Source organism: Oxyura jamaicensis, chromosome 3 (assembly GCF_011077185.1).
Source record: "Oxyura jamaicensis isolate SHBP4307 breed ruddy duck chromosome 3, BPBGC_Ojam_1.0, whole genome shotgun sequence".
Classification (NCBI taxonomy): Eukaryota; Metazoa; Chordata; class Aves; order Anseriformes; family Anatidae; genus Oxyura; species Oxyura jamaicensis.
In genome coordinates this window covers 62,919,142-62,938,878 of record NC_048895.1, presented here as the reverse complement: position 1 = coordinate 62,938,878, position 19,737 = coordinate 62,919,142, and the positions used below count along the sequence as shown (strand labels likewise).

The 19,737-nt window shown below is 42.9% G+C and overlaps 1 protein-coding gene across 1 annotated transcript in view; it reads left to right on the top strand.

Annotated features, from left to right (window-relative positions):
- Nucleotides 1-12,192, top strand: part of RSPO3 (R-spondin 3) — a 61,490-nt gene extending 49,298 nt beyond the window's left edge. Inside the window, exon 5 of the mRNA XM_035321879.1 lies at nucleotides 11,143-12,192. Within this exon, the coding sequence (XP_035177770.1) occupies nucleotides 11,143-11,336 (194 nt within the window). The 3' untranslated portion in view covers nucleotides 11,337-12,192. The remainder of the gene's footprint in view (nucleotides 1-11,142) is intronic.
- Nucleotides 12,193-19,737: the final 7,545 nt, after the last annotated feature.

Genomic DNA, 19,737 nt, shown 5'->3' with positions numbered 1-19,737 from the left:
GAAAAAAGAAAGAAAGAAAGAAAGAAAGAAAGAAAGAAAGAAAGAAAGAAAGAAAGAAAGAAAGAAAGAAAGAAAGAAAGAAAGAAAGAAAGAAAGAAAGAAAGAAAGAAAGAAAGAAAAGAAAAAGAAGAGGTAATGTTAAGAACTGACACAAAAAAAAATATTTTTCACTAATTTTTGTTGAAGTAATTTTTGCAGTGGCAAGAAAATAAAGAGAAGAAAGAAGATCATTTGTCATAATAGTTCAGTGGCCATGTCTTTCATGAAAAATTCAGAAAAAGCATTTCCAAAATTTTCTATTTTTAGTTCCTTGAAACAAGAAATGATAGTAAAAGAATTGACCAGTGGTCCACAAGTGAATCATATACAGGCAAGAATTTAATGATTAACCGTGGGGATTTTTCTACCATTTTTTGGCTTATAAGCAAAATGACCTAGCAATGAAATTTCTTGATTTTAACCTAATCCTCCCCAATATCTATGACAAACAGTAGCCCCAGCACGAAGATTTACAGCTATGGTTATGTCTCTGCTTTGTTCTTAAGCGTGTATTTACTTCTGCCCATTTGCTTTCTGAAATTGTCTCTCTCATTTGTCATCTGAAGAACTCCGTTTAAAAGGAAAACAGGCTTCAGACATGAAACACAGCTACATTCCTGAAACATGAGATGAACAACCTTTAATTCACGTAACCTTTCATTTACAGTAATGTTTAATGGATGGCCCAGTCTCATTATGGACAATGCCTCTCCCTGTCATTAGCCTACAGAAAGGGCTAAAACATTTAAGCATTTAAAGAAGCCCCGTTTCAGGCCCTGTACTCTCTTCTTTCCTCCCTCCCCCAATCCCCATCACCATTTCCAACTTCCCTTGTTCTAAGTGCATAATCTAAACGCTGTACTCTGCAAATTGCACTTATTGTTGGCTTCAGGCTTGGAAGGACCCTTCTGAACACTTTTTATACAAACCCTAACAAGGTCACAGTTGGAAAAATCTCAGCTGGTGGACTTGGATCCCATGAGCTAGTCACCATTTATAATTAATATTAATGAATGGCAGACGACAGATGTTTATTGCTTAAGTAGAAATGTGCATTGCTAAACCAGAAGGATTCAGTTTAAATCCAGAGGAACTGACTATTTCTTGTACAAATGTGGGTGGTGGGAGAGAATGCCAGTAGGAGATCTAGCCCTTGCTACCTTTAGGCACAAGCAAGGAAACGATACTCTAAAGGAGGATCCTGAGCTCTCTGTGTGATTGGATCATGTTGTTCAGTCCTTTACAACATTAACTGAAGTAAGGAGGAGCCTTTCCATCCAATGGCTTTGATTTGTACCAGCAGTGGTTTTCATCTGTAGCTCCCAAAGCACTAACCAAAATTAAGGAAGTGTTATCTGAATTTTCCAGTTGTTAACAGGGGGAATCATATAAAGACTGTACTAAAAAGATAAAAAGAGTCCACCACCAAGATGAAGGATCACATCTATTTTAAGTTGTTGGATTTTTTTTTCTTTCCCCAGTGCTCTTAAAGAAAACTAAAGCTATGAAGGATGAATCTATTAAGTTTAAATCTGACACGGGGGAAGATGCAATACAGCGATGGAAGAGTCTCTGTGAATCCCTCTGAATACAATAGGGCATATTCAGGTTTAAGATTGATGGAACTTCTCTTTCCTAAGTGACAGCAACTCACTCTTTCAGAGTACAGAAATTAACTTCCTCTAAGTGTTGACATACAAGAATCTTGGGTAAAATTTGCAAAAGTACATGAAAAATGTAAAGTAACTTCTTAGAGCTTATTGTTGAGGTTGGGATGGGGGTCTATTTGCTCTGGGTTTGGACAACGCATGCTACTTCTTTTGGTATCTTACATGGATACTTGTAATGTATCCTTACACGGATATCTTACAGGGATACATCTTACTATGCATGTATGCTCCCAGTGTTTACTGTTTTTTTTTTTTGTCTCTGAGATTTCTACACTTCGGTATGACAGCCTGTGAAGTGTTTCAGACTATGTCATACCAGATACCTTGCAAAATACTATTGGTTTTAGTGGCTATGGGGTTGGTCTCAGATATTATAGAAGAGTGCTTGAGTTTCTATTAAAAGCAGGCAGCAGTCAGGTTTGTAGAAACAATGAGTAGGGGTTTTTTTGTGACTAATTTGAATATTCTTGGAGCAGGCAGGAAAGTGATTAGTTAGTTGGTTTTAAAGAGAGGCATGGGATTCTCTTTAATATAGTTGATTGGTGTACAGGTTCTTTTTCAGAGGGAGGAAGGAGGTGGCTGGAAAGAGACTGCTGGTCCCCACAGTCCCAGTTTTCAGAGTCTAGAAAAGGTCCTGACTTCTTGCCATGTGTACTACTAGAGGAAATGTCACTCTGCTTTTACTTATGGTTCCCTAGAACCTTTCTGCAGCACTACAATTCATCTCCTGTAACCAGCTCCACAGTATAGGCAGCACTCACCCCACAGGCATGCTTACAAGTGTAAGACCCAGGCTTATTACCATTTTACCAGCAGTGCTGTAGCTCTCTTCAGGCACCCCCTGAGCACCAAGCAGAAAAACACACGCCTGCAGCAAGTTCTGCTGGGCTGCCATTATAGACTGCTGGTAGGAAGGGTGCCAGAGGGGACACAGCACAGATCTCCTGGTGAGGTGGCTAGGGGGTTACAGGCTTTCTTTAGTGCTGCCTAGTGCTCCATGTCATGAGAGGCTGCTTTCTCATCCCAGTGGGAGCTGCATCTCATCTAGCCTGTGGGCCATCTAACCTCATTCATACCGGATCTAAATGGCGTGGTGGTCAGTTTATAAAGTATACCAAATAAAGTGGACTCCAGTGATGCATCACCACATGCAATACTCATTCTTCACATTCCACTTCGAGCTACTCATAAAGCCGGCTGCTAACTTCAGTGTGCAAAGCCTGTGTTACTACAAACAGCTCTAGACTCACAGTTCATTCCCAGAGGGATTAAAAAAGAATAAACTTATCACATTCTTGGAGGAAAAAAAAAAAAAAAAAGGCCTGGATAAAATTTACATGGACAATTTCTATCAGTGATTCATTTCAAATTGAAGACTTATGGGCAATGTTAAAGTATTTGCATTATTTTTTTTTATGCACGTCCTCCACGACCCCTTCTTAAAAATCTTTGTTTTTAGTATTTTATAGGTTTGAATTTTCCAAAGGAATGGAAAATACCAAATTGTCAAAGTCATCACATTTCCCAGAAATATGTTGATTTCAAGGAAGTCCCAGTGGAAAGCAGGCAGGTTTTGAAACAGCTTTGCCTTTGTGTTAGGTTTCTGTCTAGCGTTCTGCCAGTTTGTCTGTCGGGAGGGCCCTTGGCAGCCCACCTGGCAGGCTGACAAGGACTCAAAACCCTGAAAACCTGAGATCCCTGTGAGAACATCTTGGTCACCTGAGCTCCTCGAGCTTCATAGGGCTAAGCTATGAATCCTTTTGGCACAAAAAAAAATCCTGAGCTTTTTTCAGAGGCATCCTGGGACTCTTGGTGTTCCCAATGCCCTTCTCCCCAAGCTGCTCTCTGCCTGCTGAGCTGCCAGGTATCTTCTGGGTAGGTGAGAAAACGTAGGGTGGCCAAAGTGAAATGTTTCATGACTGTTGTTGAAAAGGGACCTTTGCTGTCACTGATCTGGGTGAAATTTAGAAACCTGACCTGTCATTTTAAGGATGAAAATGTATTTGGAAATATTGGCATTTCCTTGAGAGGGGAAGATCAATGCTTCGGCCAGCTGAAATAGTACACTGATATTGGAGGCACTTAACAGAAAGAAACAGTCATTTTTCAACACCTTGCTTGTGAAAAATATCCTTGAAAGCAAATTCTCCCTTCATGTACACCAGAAAACAACCTCAGTGACCTCAGCATGTTTGAGCAGGTAGAAGAGAGGGCAGAATCGGGCCTCTGGCAAATTGCAGTAATAGCACCCTGGCTCTGGGCTGATGAAGTTGCTGAGTGGATCTATCAGGGGCTGCCTCCCGCATGTATATCAGCCTCTGCCGACTGGCTGATCAATCAGCCAGGCTGGCCAGGATTACCTGCGAAATACGCGGGGGCGCCCATCCACCTGTCAGCACAGGCATCACCCCAGGTGGGAAAGCAAACAAATGGAGCGCAGAGGAGACGGGACAAGTGAACCGTGCAGAGCAAGGCCAGCGTGGCATCCTGTTGACTCCCCGTCTTCCTTCATCTTCCTGGGGTACCGGGAAACTTAAAGAGATGTAAGGAAAGGGTGGAACGCATGGCTGTGCCTATCCTGGCAAAAGAAACTATGCCAGATCCCCAGGTACCCTGGCACTGGTGCTGGACAGCATGGCCAGGCCACATCCATGCTGTGGGCCACTAAGCACTCAGAGCCATTTGGCATGCCAAAGAAAGCTTTTTGTCTGCTTCCAGAACCAAGTGGCTTGATTCAGAGTGCTGCATGTGAACTATCCCTGGCCTGGGCTGGCTCTCAAGTGTGCCAGGGTGATGTTGGAGGCTGGGCCATGCCAGGTACCTCACTAACCACTCTACAGTAGAGGTGACTGGAGCAGTCCTCCAGATGTTTGTGTTTAAGCACTAGTGGACGTGGCTACGAGTATAGCTAGGCTAGAAATACTTCTGAGCTCCCAGTGATGCATCAAGGTAGGATTTTCCCCTCCTTGGCTTCCCCTCTGACAGCTCAGCAGTGCTCCAGGTGGTGAGTGCCAGCCTGGCCGGCACTGCATCACCCACTGGGAGCAGAGCCATTGAATCACTGAGTGGTCAAGACTGGACAGGACCTCTGGAGGTCTTCTGGACCACCTCCCTGCTTTTGGGGCTTCCCACCTTGCACTCTTGTGCCTTACGTGAGCTTCAGAGCAGCAGGGTTATATTTGCATATCTGTACAGATATATATTGCATGCACACATTTCTGTTTGCATGCACACACACAATGCTAGCCACAAATGTAGGTCCCATACTGAGGCAGGAACTGGTGACCTGGGCCATGTTATAGTCCAGCAAATCCACTTTGGGATCATCAACACAGTCCAGTACGAAGTCATGTTCATTGAGGGAAAAAGACATTCTGCATTGCCTGTGCAGGGATGCATCCAAACATTTGGATTGTATGAATATCTTATGAACTGACAGGTTACATTAATTCAAATATCATCATAAGTAAAGCCAATGAAAAAGGCTTCTCTTGTTTATCCATCTCTTCTAAAAACTCTTAGTAGAAATTTGAGTACTAAAGAAACAAGTTTCTTCGGGTGTTTTCTCTCTCCTTTTTACTATTGTACTAGAAAGAGTTCAAATGTCTGCTGAGGCACAAGCATCTGTCTCTTATCATGTATAACTTTTCTTGATTATTTCTAGAGAGGCAGACTAAACATGAGTCTCTGACATAATGCAGCATCACATTTTTATTTCTGGTTTGCTCAAAAGCCTGCACCAGCTGAACTAAGTCTCTAAAACGGACTATATTTATCACCTCAATCTGGGCTAGTGGGAGGACTTGTATTATTGGTGCCTAAAAGGAAAATCAGCAATTATAGAATTCTGCCAATATCCTGAAACTTTAACAGGGTAAGGTTTTTTGGTACCAATTGCTACTATTTCCAATCTTTCTGTTGTCATCTGATTGCATTAGTCTTAAACGAGAATTATATGGTGGTTTTGGACAGTCATCTATCTTTTTGCAGGTTTTCAGAGAGCTGTAAAAATCAAATCCCATCCAGAAGTCACTGTTAAAAATCTCGATGCAAGCTCAGCACGGTCGGAAGGAGAACACCACTTTCCTAAATACCAGCATGGTGTATGTCACTTCCCATCCTAAACAATGTGGAGCGGTTTTCTGCTCTGCTAAATAGCCATGAGTTTCCTGTCTTTGGAAACACTGCTGAGATTTTATAAGCTGTGGGATCTTATAAGATGCAAACTGTTATGTAATTATAAAATTGCTGTTGTTAGCACATTAGTGCTGATTAAAACAAGGCTGCTAAGAAATTTCCTCAGTCCCAACAGGCAAGTGCAAAGGAAATGGATGCCCATGGGCTCTGTTCTGAACAGGCAGCAATAAATGCCTGCACAAACAGCAAACAGAACTCATCACAGAAATCCTCCTCCTCTGTCTCTCTTTGACTGGAGGATATTCTTGTATTTTCAGGTGCTGGCAATGTCTTTTCTATGGCACAAGAAAGACAGCTCCAACCCATTCCCACTGCAGAGTTCAGTTCAGACCAGGGACTTTCCATAAGCATTGGTTATGACCTCATGAGTGTAGCCGAGCCATTTCTCAAGCAGCCCATGGAAGAAATGATACCTTCTTACTTCCCATATGCCTAAATGGGATACAGCTTGCTCTTGCTCTTTATCTCTTACAGCAGCAACTTCTGACATCTCCTGCCTCAGCACTGTTACTCTGCTCGGCCTCCTTCCTTTCCCCTCCGCCTGCCTTATGCAAATGGATGCTGTGCAGGCCTGATCTATTCCTGTACTTAGACACAGTGTTCTCATTCCCCATCATATGCCTGCCTCGGCATTGTCCTTTCCTTGCAAGGACAGGCTAATGAACAGACATTAGTTAGACATTAAGACATTAGTTAGAGTATTTTTCAAGTGAATGCAATTTAGTAGTCCAGAGGCAAATGAAGTTTTCAGAGGCAAATGAAGTTCAAGGACCCTAAATCTCACAGAAAGACAACTGTAGGTCTTGGGGTCCAACATCCCCTCCAGTCAGCATCTAGAAAATTATTTCCATTTTCTAGAGGAGATAGGCATGTCACCAGGTTCCCTAATGCAGCTGCTCATCTATATGTCTGTATCATTTGAGGCATCTTGAGGTATCTAAGAGCACCACCCAGGAGAGTGGATACAACACATGCCTTAAGATCTGTACCCATCTGGACTGGTACGTGAAGGCCTGGTAGGCTGTCTTCATGCATCCCAACAGCAGGAGAACCTATGTCTGGGTAAAGTAATTGCTCCTTATCTGCCTTTGGACCGTAGCTCCTTTAAATTTTTTACCCCTTGCTTCAGCAGTTGGTGCATCTTCAAGAGGAATAAAAGCAAGGAGAGAAAATGCACTGAGGCATGTAGCACCTATGTAAGTCTGAAATTGGTAACCCTTGCCATTTCAGTCACCTGCAGACGTGGTGATTATGAAATAGGGCCACCATACTAGGAAAGAAATGATCGCTGATAAGAAAGCTATGCTGTTTAAACTTCTGAAGCTTTACCAGATGAATCAGCCACTAATGGCTTGTGAATGAAAGGACAATGTCCCCTGCATCACTGGGCAGTTGCAGCTCTGGAGGCTTGTTATCTTGGCAAGTAGTGTGAGTACATGCTACAACTTGTGTTCCAGAAAAAAAATAAGCGTCACTTTTCATGGAAATGAAAGTGAGCTGTCCATTTGCATAACACAACATGACTGGATTACAGACAGAGCTGTAGTAAGTGATTTTAAAGCCTGGGGAAGGTTCTTCTTAACTGGTATCTTCACTTGGCACAACTTCTTCCAGGTTATCATGCTGTCGTCCATGCAGTGTGGTGAGGAAGGTGTGACCTCCCTAACTGGACTGAAAAATGTCTCTGAAAAAGGTGCGGATAGGTGGGAAGGAGCAGGGACATGGAGTGATGGCACTTAGCCCCCAGAGTGTGTCCCCACACCCCATGGGGTACCGAGGGGCTGTAGCATGGGTGCTGACCATGCTCCAGCAGCAGTGAAAGCACTGAGGGGTCAGCTGAGGCTGTGAGGAGTGTGAAAGAACACTGTGGCACGTTACAGCTGTGGCTTGTGGTCTCTTATTATAGCCCTTCAGCTGACTACAGTGTAGTGGGGAGGATTTTGTGGTGACATGCACAGTGGAAGTGCCAGTACCCTTCCAGATAGGGGCCGATTACGAAGGTGCCTGCAATCCCTCCAGACGCAGCTCTGGGTAAATTTATTCATGGGAGCGATCTCTCCAAAAGAAATACAATTATCCCCAATGCCTGACACCAGACTCTCACCCCTCCCTCACCCCCTGAGACCTACCCCGTGACATCCCCCCACCGAAGCAAAGCAGCTTGCACCATCAGATCTGACGCCTTCTTACGGTGGTTTGGGGTTTCAGTGCCCACGGAAGGAAGGAGTGAACAAATATAATATATGGTATAAATGTAACATACATGAGCAAATATAATATATATATGAACAAATATATGTGGTAATTGTAGACAAATATAACAGGGTGAGACTAAGGGACAATGCCTAAAGATGACAAAATCTGGAACCTGCAGAGGTTATTCCACTTCAGCCATGATTTTTTCTAGGATGTACTGAAGTCCCAAGTTCTCCCAAACTGTGACCAACCCTTACTCCTTTTACTTCACAAGATGTGCCTATAGATTTAGTGGAAACCCCACATCTGATGCAATAATGCAAAGATGTCTCTGAGATGGTCTGGTTTGCATATTTAAAAATGTATTCCAGCACGGATTACATAAATGCAGATGTGGGGATTTCTGAGACCGTGGGCTATAAATTAGATTAACAAGAACTCAGCACCTTTAAGCTGCTTTGACATGTAATTATATTGTTCTCTGAATTAATTTCGCCATCTGCATTTAATTTGAACTACTGCACTTCTCAGCATTACGGCATGTCTGTAGATTTACTTCAATATACAAAGCTGTAGCATGAGAAGTAGCAATGTATCTCCTATCTACAAGCAAAGACTGCACAGTGCCTGTAGACTAATTCCTCCAGCACAGCTGGCCATACAAAGTTTCGGTTTTGGAATACAAGCTGTTTTAATGACGAATTAACTGCTTCACACAACTATTTGAATCTCACGAACCCACGAGCAAAACAATCGCTCAGAAACATTTGGCGATCTCCTATTTAAAAAGATTTATCCCCCTATTTTTTTTTTATTTTATTTTTTCTTTTATTTTGCTGTTTCAGAAGGTCTCATTGCCCCGCCAGGAGAGGCAGCTCCCCTCTCCCCGGGACCCCGCAGCCCCCGGGATGCGGCGATGCCCCCGCACCGACCCGGAGCGGTCGCGGCGCGGCACCGGGGCGCCCCCGCGCGGCCGCAGCGCAGCGTCCCCGAGCCCCCCGACCGCCACTTCCAGGGACCCGGGGCTCCGGCTCTGCCCCGGCCCTCCTCGTCTTGGGGTCCTCAATTTAGGGGAGCTCGGGGGCAGGTGTGCGGCTGGAACGGCCCGTGCTTTTTCTGCGCTTCTCACCCGGCCCAGCGCCCGCGTTTAGGAAGAGTTTTCACTGCTTCTGTGTTGTAGAAAAAAAAATAAAATCGGGAACAAATCTCAGGGAAGAGAAGAGCATAGGTATGAGCAGGGAGGGGGATACATGCAGGAATCTGCCTCCAATTGCACCCCAATGCTAGCAGATATCACTGCAAGATGCCATTGCTGGGAGACTCTTCCCTCGGGTACATGCGGAACCAAGGGCTGGGCGGTATATAATGGAGTAACATCACTCTGACATAAAACCTCAAATTTTTGAAATAGTGGTGGAAAGACATAAAAAAACAGCCCAGACAAAAATGGCCCTTCAGCGCTCTACCACATTACCCAAACAGCACAGAACTAGAAGACAGACCTTTCACAAACTTCATCAATATGGACATATTGGCATTAAACCACACATAAAACTGCACAGAGGACTCCACGTTAGTCATCCTCAGAGCAGAGAAGTAGGACTGAGTTCTAAGTACTTACCAGAAATCAGTTTTGCTCATCCTATGTAGGCTGAGCAAAAGAAAAAAGCATGCCTAGGTGGGTCTCTAGCTAGATGTCAGGTCTCCCTCAAAACTTGAAGACGTATAGTCATGTGCATTCTTTATATATTCAGACACAGATTAAAAAATAAAATAAAATACATACATCTTGATCCTTGACAGAAAGGGAAGCCATTAAGCATCTTTCCAATGTGCTTAAGGAATTGTGGCTAGGAAGTCACAGCTGAAGGATTTTGGCCAATCACCAAGTGAACAATGTCAAACACTGAATGCCTGGACATTTTCCATTCAAGTAACTTTTCATCTTGGGCCAACTGTATTTACAAACCACTGGAATGAAATTCCATACTGTCATTTATCCATTAGTCAGAGACAGCCTTACGGCGGGGTAAGACATACTCACTGCTGCGTGGAGCTCTCCCAGAGGTGGTTAGCTCACGCCGAGCCTCGCATGCCCATCGTGTAGGTCTGCCCTGCTCAACCCTAGGTATCGTAAGTGGCACTGCCAAATTCAGAAGGGGATTCTGCAGGTGTTTGGGCATATATTGGGCTCATCTCTGACCAGTTGAAGTTTGAGGAGCCATTTTATATTTAAAGCTTTACTGCGTTTCAGCAGCGACAGATGGAAAAGCCAGATGTTTGTCCCTACTTAACTCAACAACTGCATCTAAACTTTCCCTTGCTCTCTGATCTCACAGTTGGTCAGGAATAAAGAACCTGTGAAATATCCCATTCCATGCTACACAGTAAGAAGAGGGTACAGTGTATCCTCACATCTCAGTCTTACCCCTTGCTGTCTGCCTTTTCCTCACCTGCGTTGAACCTCTCTCCCTTTATCTGATGTTCTCAACCTTGGATGGTAGCGTACCTCTACTCTATCTGACCTTGGACTGTGACCTGTTCTCAGAGCAAGCCACTGCCCTGCACCAACTCCCCTACTATGGCCTACTCCTGCAGAGCTCATTGAAACGTCAAAAAATCCCAGCTCTGGTATTGGAAGGGGCATAGTGTGAGTATTCGGCATCCTCAACCACGAATTTATAATTTCTATAGTTAGACCAGTCAACCTGGCTTAGGCAACAGAAGTCCTTAAACCTGCTGTGTTTTGGTGGAGTACCTGGAGCTGTGCCCTTGGCTGTGGGAGACAGGAATATATTTATACCAGCTCTAAAACACTGAGACTCTCCAGGGAACTTCCACCTCTTTGCTTAGAGTCAGATGGGAGGTGTGAGGCCAGCTGCTGAATTTAATGGTTTGATGAAGAGTTGGACACTTGCAGGCACTGGTACTGGTGTCCAGCTTCCAACGGGAGGTGCTAATCCTGGGTTTTACAGGCAAGGGAGTAAGAAATTGCAGCAGTGTGAGCAAATCTTCTAACATGTCATCATTTTTATTTCAGGGAAAAAAAATAGGGAGGAGAAAAGAAAAAAGTCCAACAAAGACGAAAGTAAGGAGACAAGACAGGAAAGCAAAGGGCGAGTAGCCCGAAGACAGAACCGAGAACAGAGGGAAAACAACAACAAAACGCAGCCGAAGAAACGAAAAGCCCCCAATAAAGAACAGACCCTGGCACCCGTCGACGCTGCACATTAACAGCCTTCCATGATTGTTTAAGTCTTATGATGCTGCTATCTCTACCAGACCGCCCTGACAGGTGCTCCAACCATTCAGGCCGCAAATGGACAATGCTACCAGTTATTATTAAACTCTAAACAACATTCCAAATACTTCCTATATTCTCCAAGCAACCATAGTTTATTAAAGAGATTGAGATGAGCCAAGAAATAAAATCTAAAAATGGGATACTTTAAAACTGTTATATTATATGCTTCCATGCATCTGTAAAAGGCAAATAAGAATTTTTGTATATATTAATAATAGGGTATAAAATATAGCAATATAATAATGAATGACATTCAGATGAACAATGTTCTTTTTCTTTGTAAAATATTTTTCAAGTTATTGTTTAAGTATGAGGCAAGAGATATGTCTAAATCAAAGACGCAAATCGTATCCCTTCATATATTGTACATAAATATTATGAGAAGGAGGAAAACATTTCTGAAGAGCCAGTAGGAACCCAAGGTTTTATAACCTCTGGTGGAGCAGAGTGGATTTGCCTGTGGTTCCCTGGTCCGCGCTCCAGACGTGGGCGAGAAACACCAGGGAATAGCCTGCAGGGCTTCAAAAGCTGAGGGAAAAGAAACAGAAACATCTGCAGCTTTGAAGACTGAATCCCTGAGGTAGAAAGTGACGGTGCTGAGCTTGAATAGCGCTGTTATCTATGGGACAACACAATGTTTTCTGGTCTAAACAGTGGTACAGTGTGTGCTGTTTTATGCTTTTTATACCTATGTGTAACTTAAGTCTACATTTCAAATCTTCTGGTGACTGACAAATCGTATTTGTAGGAGACAATGTTGAGTTAATAAAAAAAAAAAAAAAAAAAGAGAGAGAGAGAGAGAAATAGACCACGTAACCCTCTTTGTTTTTCACAGTGATGCTGTCTCCTTTTCTGCTGGAGGGAGTGGGGGGGAGAATGTAGTAGCTTCACAGAGAGAAAAGGACACAACTTCAGCCACGATGTGCATCTAGTGAAAGAGTACCCACAATCATAACTCTATTGATGAAGAGAATTTATAAACTTCTGTCCAATTTTACTTAAATTCTTGTCCTAGTTCTTCTCTCTGACAAAGTAGAAGTGAAAATTTCCATTGCTCAGGGAACAAGCAAAACCTCTGGATATCATTCTAGCTATTTCAGTGGCTAGAGTGACCCTCAAGAGAAGCACAAGCTATACTATTTGCTGCCTCTCTGCTCAGAAATGGATTTACTTTTTGCAGAAAAACACTGAGGAGCCAACTCATCACATTTGCTTTGTTGCCACACTTCTCCCAAGGGTAGATTCCATAGGGGGAGCAGGCTGCCTAGTGTGGTGTGTGGTCTAGAAAACGCGGCAGGCAAGCCTTCCTAGCCAGTTCCTGTCCCTACTCATTAGCTCTTTCTCACAATGATTTTGCCTAGACAGTCTGTCTTGGACATTGAAAAAGACCCTACCCAACACTGACTTTTCAGTGACTTCTGGAGGAAGATACTAATCATCCAACCAGCGGCGCAGGATAGTTTCCTACATTTTGCTTTGTAAGAACTTTGTCTCTTAATGATATGTGTATAGATGTAGTGCTCTAATAACACGGGTGTTTGAGGCTCCCACAGCTTGGCTTCATCTTTCATGAGAACTAGTCAAAACTTTGTGTAACTGGTCCCAGATTGCGTGCATATGTCATATTTTTGCTGGTGAGAAGAGCTAAACACTAAAGGCTGAGTCTTACGGAGATGAGTGTCATACGTGCATAACACTCCTCGTGTGCAAAGTCTGAATGGATGAGGGAAAAGTGGGGTGTGCTGAATGCCTGTGTGAGGTACCCAGCCGTGGAAGACTTGAAAGGAGGTACCTCCACCAAGGAACTTATCTACACCCTCCTTCACAGTGCACTGGCATCCACCTCCCACCACTGACCCTGACAGCAACAGTTTTCCTCCACCAGGATCTTGTTCCAGTCTTGGCAGCACCAGCCAAGGAGAAGCTGGTGTCAGAGAAGTGGAAGGTGCAGGACCTGTGCTCCACGCTGAGGCTCCAGGTGATGCTGAGGGGAGGCAGAGAGAGGGAAGGGGAAATCCTGCCGCTGCCAGGCCCAGATGTTGCCACCAAAAGATGAGGTGCCAGCTGCAGTTCTGTGCAGAAAGGGACTGGTGTCACAACAGAGAGCAGCATTCAGTGCTTCGAGCTGTAGCAACCCTTCTGTCTGGGGTGCTGTGGGCAGGCAGGGATATTCAGCTGTTCAGGAGGAATACTACTCAATTTACTTCCTCCAGGGACAGGCTGATGGCCAAATGAGCCAACCCTAGCTGGGTTCTTCAAACTAGACTCCCCATTTGTACCATATGAATAACTGAACCTAGGAGAGCTTTGTCTGCAGCTCTTAAAGAAGGACCAGTAGGATGGTGTCTTCTCCCTGCCTTAATTAACATAGGAATTAAACGGCAAGGGGCTTTCAAATGGAAGAATGTCTTGATAGAATTACAAGCAAAACCTATAAAAATAAATAAGGGTGTTCAGAGGGGAATTAAAAAGAGGATAAAGCAAAATAAGGGAGCTAAACCAAGAATGTCCCTGATCTCAGTTGTGTTTTGCTACATCATTTGGAGGGGACAAAGGAGTGCTATGTATCTAGCAAAGATAGACAGAAGACTGGAAAAGCAGTATCAAGAGCAACAGGTTGAAGGAAAAAGAGGGCCAAAGGAAGAGAAGTTAGAATACAAATGTGAGCTTTGTTGTACACTGCCATATAAACCTTTATTAGAAACTCCAGTGTGCCTCTCCCTTCTTACACAAGCGGCAGTGACGAGATGGCTTGTCTTACCAAGAGCAGGACTCGGAATACTGCAACCTTTCAGCAAGGGATACAAATATAAAAGGAATCTGGCTTGTGGCAGTAATAATTTATAGCGAGAGTACCTGAAAAACCATGATACAACTTCTCCTGGAAATGATCAAGGAAGCTGCCGTCATGTTGTTCACTCCCACAAGGAATAGTGTTTGATAATATTTCTTGTAGCCATGGTAAAGCACTAAAAAGTACATCCAACTCATCTGGGCAATTACGAGTTTCTCCAGCCCTGGCACTGAATGGAAACTACACTGACTGCAGGTGAACTGCTCCATTGGGACTACCAAGAAACTGAAGAATATGGGTCTTTGTAGGTCAAATATATTGCAATGGCACTCACAGCCCACCAAGCAATAACTATGTGAAACTGGGGGTCGATGATCTTACATGCAAACTCATTAAGAGCTAATGGACAGTCACATGACCTTACTGCAGAAATGCTAATTAATTGCTGCAAGTAGCTGTGACTAAATTTGTGGGAAAATTCTTTCCTAATGATTGTTACAAAATACCTCAAAATCTTAATAGTCAGTTTCAAGTAATTCCCAGAGTAAGTTTATGAATTATTTTCTCAAAATGGGGTCTAGTTGAACAGGTGTTAACTGTTGGCCAAATTCACAGTGTGCTAAATATTCAAGAACAGTTCTGGAATAAAATATTAAGTATCAGTTTTGATCAGTAGGACAACACAAATGGTGTGCTATTTCTGACTGTAAAGCCATTTGGGGAATTATAATTATCAAAAAGGCAGAAAATTTACAAAAAGCCACAGTTATGTCCCTGGTTTCAGACCTGTCTAACCAAGCTGTATCCGGTTCCCTCACCTGGCTCCATGTTAGTGAAGACCTGAATAGGGGAGTCCGATGGTAAGGCATCATAAACAATTAAAGCTGTGAACTGTTGAACCCTTCATTGAAACTGTGCCAGCAGCTTTACTCTGAGCCACCACCACCATGGGAGAATTGTTGGGCTGATCAACGCACTAAATAAACGACTCTCCCCTCAGCCAGGCTGTGCTGCGTGCGGTAGCAGCAGCAGCAGAAGGACCCACCAGCAGAGTGGGACCATCACCAGCCAGCCCTCACAATGAAGGTCTTGTGTCATGCTCTCTACCAACTGCCTCTGGATAGTTGTGGTTGTTATGATGATGGGAAAGCAGCACATGAAAATTGTTATTAATTCAGAAGTATTCCTCTATAGCCCTCATGAGTCACTGTCATCTCTTTTTTGTTTCTGTGGTTTTAGGCTCTGCAGCTTATTGAAGGCTTGACTTTATGATGCAGCATGAATGTACAATGAGTCTTGTACTTAATTGCTATGCATTGTTATTTTCAGAGACAGCACTGGGTTTCATCTGTATGGTTCACATGAAGCTACAATAATTCAAACAATAAATCTGCATAGCATGACATAAGAGATGATTACAGGAGTCACTCCGTACTTGCAGTGACATTCTGCAAGCAGCAGCTAGAGCCGCAGTTTCAGGGTAGCTTAAATCCAATAGGGAGGGCTTGGGTGATACCGTCACATTTCCAGGCTCACATCTGCTACCTCACTGTCATTATTTAGCACAAAGTTTACACATTAAGGATCTTGCACTCTTAGGCAGCAAGAGTGCTCTGCAGTTATACACCCTCAAATAATTCTCCCATATGGCCTCTTGTTAAAGGGGGATTAGCCCTTTCCTAGCATTTTGTGATAAACTGCTACCATTTCAACAGATGTTAAGTCAGCATGTTTGCTCACCATTACGATAGCCCGTCTGTCTCTTATATCTTTCTCTCCTAACTTAGCTGTGATATTCCTAGTGGATTTAGGTCTGCTCTTTCACCTCCAAAATGTTAATTGTATCTGCCTTTGAGAAACTAGTGCATGCATTGATTTTTTTGGCACAGAAATTTATCTTTTTTTCATGGTTGGATGAAACTTTTGTTGATAATATTCTCTAGAGTATTTCAATATACTAATAAAGTCCACATTAATCCCTCACACTCAAAAACAGTCATTCAATTTCTTAAAAATAAACTCTCAGCACCCCAGCAGAAGGCTGGTTGGAAGATCATCTTGCCTGGGTAACATCTGTTAACCATCTTTTTAGATATAAAGCTGTCTGAGAACGATCATACGCATGTCAGCAAGAGAGCAGACCTTTAAGGAACTTTGAAACGGGCCATCCGGTGCTCCTCTTTAGAATGTACCAAGTATTTCCTAGCAGTCATCTGAAATGTACTTCAGTGCCTTGTGGCTCCGTTTCCATCTTGTCCTTACCTTATCCAATCTGGGCTGTTCATGGGAAGGTTAATAGAAGGTAGGATATTTCCACCTTGCTTTCTCAATATATACACAAGTCTGCAGTTACACTGTGTGCACATCTACATTACTCTTAGCTCATGGCCACTCTTGTGAGTGGATTTGTTTGTGGGTTTTTAACCATTTTCCTTTCTGACTGTCTTTTCTTCAGCTGCATACACATATGTTCTGGATTCCCTGCCTCTGTCTGAAATTTTTGGAGCTCTGGTCATTGCAGTCACACAGATTGGTCTCACATTCTCCTCTGTTCTTGTTTCTTCCTTCTGTCCTCTGCACTTCCATCCTAAGTGTCCTTTTCTTATTCCCTCTTCTTCTGCACTAATGCTGATCCCCTCCTTCTTCTAATCCATCTTCTTTCTTGGGTATTCTTACAGACAAATCTGCCACCTGAATGACAAACCTGCCTTTGACTTCAGAGACTTCTGTTTCATTTTCCTTCTATTTGCACCTCTCATGCTTATCTTACTTCAGTTGTTTCTTATGAAGGCTAGGAAGTAAAGCAAAACCAAACTGTTCCAACACCAGGCCTCCTTGTAATCAAGGAGTCCCAGACTGGGGAAAGGAGCTCTTTTGGATGAAATTTCCACACACTTTTTTCAGTAATAAGTACTGTGGAGGCAGAAGAAAATGCAGGCACCAAAAAATTAGGATGCAATATAATAAGAACAAGAGGGAGAAGAGCTGTGAGCTGATCTGACACCTTTAAAAGGGTGATGTGAACAAAATTAAACTAGAAACAACCATTTTTTTTTTCTTGTATAATGGGAATAAGGCACAAGGATAAATGATCCCAGAATGAAACCAACAGGTTTTATTCTTGATGTGCCTATAGAAGGAAAATGGATAAAAGGTAAATTAAGGCAGATACAGGAACAAAGGGATGACTGGTTAAGGGAGTAGACTGTAAAATATGCTTTCATTATTATTTAATCTGTGCATGAAACAATCTCTACTGATTCATAGCCTACTGCAGCATACCCAGGGCTGAGCAGGTTAATGAAGTTCTACCGATGTTTGTACAGTCATTTCCCAGGGGGAATCAGTAGAGCAACCAACGTGTGAAACAGGTTTTCTCCCAGAGAATGAGATGAAGGAACTGCTTTTTTGTGTTTGTTTGTGTGTACGTGTGACTGAAAAACAGGCAGGTAGCTCCTCTTTCCACCTTACGCTAGAGCACAAAATAACACCAAAAAAAACATACTGATGGTTTGATCTTTACTGTGTCATTAATGCACTGTATATCTCAGTCTTTAAAATGGGCTTCTATGAATAAGGAAAGATGGATGAAATTTCATAGGCAAGTCAACACAACCAGTGCAAGGGTATGTTCTTTTCTTATCAGAACTGGCATATTGTCTTATTCTGCTGTCAAAGGTACAAACTTTGAAAAGCACTTTACAGCAAAAGTAAAATTCAAAATGATAAAGTCTTTTTTTTTTTTTTTCCTCCACTGTGACATTTTGCTCTTAAAAGAAACCTCCAGTGAGTAAATTACAGCAAATCTGTCATACAGCTACTCTAACAACTCTGCTCTTTGAAACAAGACTGATAGTCTCGTACAGCGGGAGGGAACTAAAAATGGGCAAATTACCTCTGCATAACACCATCAGATGTCAGTGTACCACTGCTAGTTATTGGAAAGGCAATGCCCAAAACATTAAATAAAACAAAGCTCACCCTTTCACCCCCTTTTCTCCCCCCTGTTAATTCTCTGCTAGCTAGTAGGAGAGTACTTGCTTTTGCAAGAGACTCACTAGCTGGGAAGGAGCTGTCACTCACGGTTACTAAACCAGGAGATCTCTCGCACAGTGGCATAAGGGCACAGTTCTGCCACCTTTGGTGATGATGCCTCTGTCAGATGTTTGTCTTGCTGCTATGCTGTTCATTAACAGTACCTGAGATATTACTGCTCTTCCCACCTCTCCTTTCCATTGAAGACAGACTTTGACTTTCCTGGGGTGTGATGAGCACCTAGTTTTTCCAGATTCCAGTTACATCTTTCTAAAACACATTCCCACCCTCCAGCCCCTGCCCCAGACACGTTCTGTTCAGCAGATGAGCCATACGCAGGATAGCTAACTCCGCTCTGCTGACAGCACCACTTGGAAGCCCCATGTGCGTGTGTTGTGCACTGGGGTCAGGGGTGGAAGGACTGGGCGAAGACTGGGTTTTGGATCACACCTATCTAAAAAAGGGAACACATTACATGAGCCACCATTACCATTACATGAGCCACCAGTTTTAAACACCCTGAAATCCTGAAAGCGAGCGTTTACATGTTAATAAAGTGTTTTGCATTATTGTCTGTCTCTGTCTATTATTCTCTATCTGGACAAATCTTAAAAGAGTATCTTTTGGTGATAGCTCTCCAGATGATAAGAACAAGCACATACCCTACTCTACAAGAGTTCTATTAATAACTGGCATTATCTAAACTCCAGTAGTGCATCAAATGATGTAATTAGCATCTCCAATCTGTGGGTTCTTTTCACATCCTGTTTCCTAAAACCTTACATTTTCTGTGCCTAATGCATTAGTGAAATCTAGACATATAGTGCTCACTGCACAAGGGAAGGAGAAAAGAGAAGCAAGTGTTCTCAGGTTAGCGGAAATTTTGCCTGACAGATCATTTTCTTGTTTTGGTTTATTTTGCTTTGTTGTACAAGGCAGAAATGTCAACATGAGATAATTTCTTAAGCACACGCACCCTGAGACCTACATTTTCAAAAATAATCCCTGGGGAAAGAAAAGATGGTAATTAAAAGTAAGTATTTGGAAGTCAGCTGGGCACCTTAAGCTGAGATTCTGGTACACCATTAGGGGGCCACCTTAATATAAGATCTTAAGAATGAAGCTCTTAGAAAGACTTTTATTTTATTCAGGCGAGGAACACTCGCCCAGGGATAAGTAAGAATTCCTTGCAATTTTCTCATGGGTGCTGCAGAATCCTAGGAGCAATTTCATACATTACAAAATGCAGGTCCACTGCACTTTAGTTACTGTCAGTGGGTGGTTAAAAAGCACAATGTCCACATTGTACCTAAGCTGGAATTAAAGAGGTATCAACTATTTTTCAATATAGAAAGCTTTGTCTTCTGACTACAATGATAAATAAGTCATTGGTCAGGAATGCTGGACAGTTATAATTTCAGGCCTATAAATCCTGCTTAGTGCATATTGTAACCAGCTTTTACTGAAACGTTACTTCATAAAAATCACACTAATAGCACTAA